At 53.7% G+C, this 5,641-nt stretch overlaps 1 protein-coding gene across 2 annotated transcripts in view; it reads left to right on the top strand.

Moving 5' to 3' along the window:
- The window catches only part of MBP (myelin basic protein), a 43,882-nt gene that overhangs the window by 7,499 nt on the left and 30,742 nt on the right, over positions 1 to 5,641 (top strand). For both annotated transcript variants that reach the window (XM_008578793.1, XM_008578794.1), the window contains exon 2: positions 989 to 1,066. In XM_008578793.1, coding sequence (XP_008577015.1) covers positions 989 to 1,066 — 78 coding nt within the window. The remainder of the gene's footprint in view (positions 1 to 988; positions 1,067 to 5,641) is intronic.

The following is a 5,641-nucleotide window of genomic DNA, read 5'->3' as shown; positions in this document are numbered from 1 at the left end:
TGCGATCCCGTTGCTGGTCCCGGTCCGGTACGGGCGCGACACTGAGGGTTGCGATCTGTTGCCAGACACGAAAAAAGACAAAAAAAAAAAAAAAATAGACACTTCCTGCAGGCCATTTACTTTGGTCCTGTAATAATAGACTTTCAATCTCATCACTCAAATGTTGATGCTCTTTCATAACGAATAAAATAAGGAAAATACACTAAATTAGGAGCAATACTATTTAGGAAGATTTATAACAATAGAATTAAGCTTAGTATATTTAATATCAAGGAATATTAAGTTCCTACTTATATTAAATTCCTGAGCTTCAATAACATGGAAGAATGCAAGCAATGAAAAGTAACTCCAAGTGACTGGCCAAAGAGATTTGCCCCTGAAATTATTTCCTTATGCTCTGTAGAAAACTTGAAAAGGCCTATCCACGGTTAAGCCCCACAGAGCAGGAATGATTTCTACTTGTAAATCCGAAGCAGAGGCCACCACACTCATAATAAAAGTAAATAAAACTCTACAAATAAAGTTGATCATAAAATCTATCCATTCCATTATAGAATGCAAAAAGCCCTTTGCACCAGACTAGAAAATGCTTTCTTCACCTGCTGTCTTAGAAATCTTCCATGTCTGGGGCCTGCTGCAATATCAAGAAAACTTGGTCACATCATTTGAGAATGGGCCCCAGAACAGACTAGAGGACAGAAGTTTTTCCCTAAATCTTTCCTTTTGCTCCTTTATTTCTGGGCATGCATCCTGCCCTGGGTCCTCTGAGCCCAGCCTGTCTCCTCTCTCTTCCCAAGCCTCTGGCCAGTCCATCCATCCGTCTTCATGCCCTCTCTGCTGACCGGTCTCCCTTTAATCCTTCCTCTCCCTTCTCACCCCTCACCGTCTGGGGTCTGGCCAAGCCCAACCTAGAGGAGATTCACTCAGGACCTGGGGCTCCGCTCGCGCCCACACGGACTCACGCCACCCGCTCTGTGTCCTCTGGCAGGTACCCTGGCTAAAGCAGAGCAGGAGCCCTCTGCCCTCTTATGTGCGCAGCCAGCCTGGGCTCTGCAACATGTACAAGGTAAGACGTGAGCGGACATCCCCCCTCTCAGGGCGTGTGTTAAGTGTCCCTGCCTGGGCTCTTGGCTCAACGGGCACCATCGGCACAGGTCGCGTCCCCAGGGCTGGCTCCTGAGGACCACTGTGGTCCTCCCAGCAAAGTGAGGGGCCAGCCCTGAGGGAAAGTGGCAGAGGGGAAGAGAGAAAACTGTGGTGGGATGCGGCACCCTGCCCTGGGATCCTTGGTGGGGACCCTTATTGGGTCAGCGGGACCAAGGGCATGGCTGCCAGGTCAGCATCATGGAAAAGGCCATGGAATAAGCCCTGGTCACAGAGTCTGCCTCCTTTTGCCGAGACCTGTGGGGCAGCACGAGTGACATCCTACGGCGTGGAGGGGCGCTGGTCCAGGAGGGCTGGCCTGGGCAGTGGTCACTCGCACCCTGAGCTCGAGCCTGCTTTGAGGAGCAGTGCCTGACGGACATCTGCCACTCCCTGCACATTAGTTGAATTAAGTTCCGCCATGACAGGTGCCTCTGGGATGCTGGTCCCTCGGGCTCCTTGGGGTGGAGGCCCGGTGGGCTCTGGGCCGCAGGGCCACTGCGAAGACGAAGGCGGCGAGAGGGTGGGGCGCATCCTCGAGCTCGCACTTAAGTGCCCAGACTGGTCGCGCGCACACCGTGTCCATCAGTCACGCTGCCAGGCGCGTGCACCCGGCTTCTCTAACCTGGAAAAATGTAAAAGCTGGAAACCCCGGGCTCGAGTACCCGACTAGCCAGAGCGTAATACCGACGCGCCTCGCTGAGAGACGGACGCTGTCACCTGTCACCAAGCAGTCTCAGGCTGGGGACAGGAAAGAGCGGGAGGACGGGGCGCCGTGGCGATGGGGAGCCAAGCACCGAATGCGGGCTGGTGGCAGGACAGCCTTGGGGACAGGACGAGGGCCCCATGCCATCACCGGACATGGGCACGGGTGGGGACCTGCAGGCTGCAGTTCGGGGAGGACTTACTTTCCCAGCGGAGAGCTCGCCTCCCCCTTGAATCCTGCTTCAGTTGTGTCGCTGCGACTGATTTCCAGGGGCTCTCCCAGTGACTGCTTTTCTAAAACACACCACACCCCAGGTAGTGTCTGAGGCACCCCGTCCCTCATCTCCCTGGGACACGTGGGAGCCTGCAGCCACCTGGGCTGCCCTGGAACACAGAGGAGGCTGGGGGTAACTCCCACCCAGGGGATGCCGACCCTGCTGGTTCCAGGTCGGGAGTGGCAGTACTGCGTGAGAAGGGGGGTTTAATTCTGCCACAGCGGATGCAGGGGCATAGGCGGTACAGCAGAGAAGGGCACAGTGACCCAAAATGACATCGATGCCTCCTGCCCTGCTGTCCCCAGCCCTGCTGTCCCTTGTCCCTAGGACGCACTGCCCTGTCCACAGTGAGATGAAGGCTCTGCCAGACCCCCGCGACCCAGGGCACAGCTGGGAGCTGAGAGGCCAGGGCTTTGGCATAAGATGATAGTAAAAGACTTTCCACAGAATGTTTGATTTTTCTCTTAAAAAATTATTGAGCAGAGGAAACCCAGCTCTCCTGTTTTTTCACATCTTCATCCCAGACGATTTTTGTGCATACATTTAAAAAAAAAACCTGGCCAAAAGTAAATAAATGCTCTGCATGGTGCCATCTCTGCGTGGCTGCTGGAGTTCTGACCTCCAGGGACACGTTGTAGGGGGCTGAGAAACACCGCCCGTGTCCTCTGCATCTATTATTCGTTCAGTTTATGGATTCCCCATCCTGGTCCAAATTGGACCCAGATAACCTTGCACTAGGAGAATATTAAAACATAGAGAAGTATTAGATGGTTGTGTAGGTGTTTCTACACCTATTAAATGAAGGAGAAACCAAGAGTAAGTCAGAATAACAGGCCAAGCAGCCACCGGGACAGGTGGTGTGGACGCCCCCATATTGCCTCCGATGGACAGAGAACCCCACGAGCCCAGGGCCGCGGCCTCACTACAGCCCACCCGATGGGTCCCGCGGTGCTGAGGACGTCATTCTGCCATCTGTCGCAGGAGCTGGCCTGGATCTGGCAGGGGGGCTGCGGCCCTTCCTGCAGACAGTTGCAATGCCACCTTGTTTCCCACAGAGTTAGGAGAACAAGCACCTCTCTGAGCAGAAGCTTTCGGTTACTCTGAATGCCTCCCCCAGCACTTTGGGAGGCCTTATTACTTCCAGAAAGTGGTTCTGATGATCCGAGTGGATTTCACAGCATCCGCTGTAGGGGGGATCACAAGCGCCAGTTGCACTAAATGGTTTTAAAATCCACTTGTCGTCCCAGTACTCTGTGACACAGGACACTTGAAGCAGGCCTATGGAGGGGACAAAAGCCACTGGGTGGAAGCCACAGGCTGATCAGCTACTTACAGTTGTAGGAATGAGGACGGGCCCAACCAAAAAGCTCCTTCCCTGTGGTTCAGAAACTCCAAGGCGCTGATTACAACGCTGAGCCCACGTCTCCGCTCTGACCTGCCCACCACACTCTTCTCCGTCCCTGTCTCTCCCTCTTTCTATCTCTGTCTCCCTCTCCCTGTCTCTGTCTCTCCCTCTCTTCCTGTCTCTCTGTCTCTCTGTGTATCTATCTGTCTCTCTCTCTGTATCTCCCTGTCTGTCTGCAACAACACCCACTGGGCAGGGTAGAAAGCCCACCCGCCATGATACAGGAGGTCTCTCGGTATAGGGCACATTGATCCCCTGCTGCGATGGCTTCTTCAAGAACCACGCTCCCTGTAGGAATTCCTTGGTTCCAGGAGACGACATTTCTGAGAACTAACACGGTGCTCATTTTTCTGGGGACTGGAAGGTGGGGAGAGGGGAACACATGCAGATGAATGCGACAGTATTTGAGAACCCAAAGCAAAGTGGCAAAGCATAAATTGTAAGAGAGAGACAGAGCAACACCCAGGAGAAAACACCTGCGTGTAAGAACGAGCAGATGGCCCGGCTGTGTCCCGCGCTTATGCTCCAGCACGACGCCCAGCCGGGACCCTGAAGACAGCGACCTGCGGGAGGGGACGCTCAGCCACTGGCATCTATCCGCGACCTGCCTTTGTCTCCTGTCTCCTGGGGCAGCCTCGGTGGCTTTAGAGGACACCGTCCATCCCCGCTGCCTAAGCGTCCACGAGGCTTGCCAGAAGACCCCTGCTTCCACACCCCCAACTGTCCCTACAGCACCCCGGGGCTTAGGAGTCAAGATTCCCCATGTTGTGGAAAGGCATGGAAGTAAGAATAAAAAACACATGGTATAGGTCTAATTCTACCGCTCAGCAGCAATGCAACCTTGGGCCGGTGGTTTATCTTCTCGGAGATCCCTTTCCTCTCCTGTAAAACAACGACAGATCAGAATCCGTCCTGCTGACTCGGGGAGCCACTCAAGCGAGGCAGGAGATGCAAATGCTGTGCACGGCCCCAGTCGCACAGAGACACAGGTGCTCTAGAGACGTGCAGGGCAGCACCGGCCTGGGAAGACCCTGGTGGTCCCGGCCCCTCTGCCTCTCACCAGCTGTTGCCTTCAGGCCAGGTGCCTTTCTGCTCTCGGGCCTCAGTTTCCGCAAGTGGAACATGAAAGTGTCAGATTAAATGATTGCAATATTTCTCTGAAGACTACGATCCCACCAGTCTTTTCTCTGGCTTTCAGGGAGACTTTGTGACGCAGCTCTCACCCCACCCAGAGGCCATGAGGAGGCAGCGTGGCACGTGTTAAGCTCATTAGGTCTGGTTCTACTCATAAGAGAAATGAATCTTCTGGTCCCCACCCCAGCGTCGCTCAACAGGAGGCCGTTATAGAATTTCCTCGGACTTCTTCAGGTTTAAAGAAACTAATTTCCTCATCATTTCCCAAAAAATTCCTCTGACCAGATCTGAGTGATTTGGGTGGCTGCACGTTTTGATGGGCCTGTAAGGTCTAGAGCGCCCCAGTCCCCGGAGAGCGCACAGGCACAGCCGGAGCCAGCTGTCCTGGGCCAGCCTCTCTCCAGAGGGGCAGTGGCCTTCGCTCTGGAAAGCCTCCGGAGGCTTTGCTTTTCCTTCCAAAGAAAATCTTCCAGACCCCACGCCCCTCGAACTGCATGCTGCATTCTGTGTGAGCAGACCACAGAATTTCGAAGCCAGGCAAAAGGCATTCCGGTAACTACTGTTCGGTTTGTGACTCTATTACGAAGTTAGCTTGACATCTATGCTGAAAAGAGTTTTCCATTCACTTCAGACACATTGAAGTCTTAAATAAATGGGTTCCTGGAAGCAAAGGAAAAACACCAGAGTGGTTAAATCCAGAATCAGAACCTGCTTCTCACCTCGTTTACAGGGGACAGCAGCGAAGCCTCTAGAACTCCACATTTCAGAATAGCTGGACCAGAGCTGAGCTCTTTTGCCATCAGCTCTGAGTCGTCCTACGCTTGGGAAACAGACGTCAATGAGCCTTTCCTGCAGGAGACCATCCAGGTCACTTTTGCCGTAAGCTTCCTGTGGGTGTCCTGAGAAGAAACGAGAGGTTGCTTTATCTTCCTCGCAAATCGTCGCTCTGCCCCCAGACATGACAGTCATCAAAGCTGTA

This window comes from Galeopterus variegatus, unplaced genomic scaffold, assembly GCF_000696425.1.
Source record: "Galeopterus variegatus unplaced genomic scaffold, G_variegatus-3.0.2 Scaffold1759, whole genome shotgun sequence".
In the NCBI taxonomy this organism is placed as follows: Eukaryota; Metazoa; Chordata; class Mammalia; order Dermoptera; family Cynocephalidae; genus Galeopterus; species Galeopterus variegatus.
This window is presented reverse-complemented; position numbering and strand designations above follow the sequence as displayed.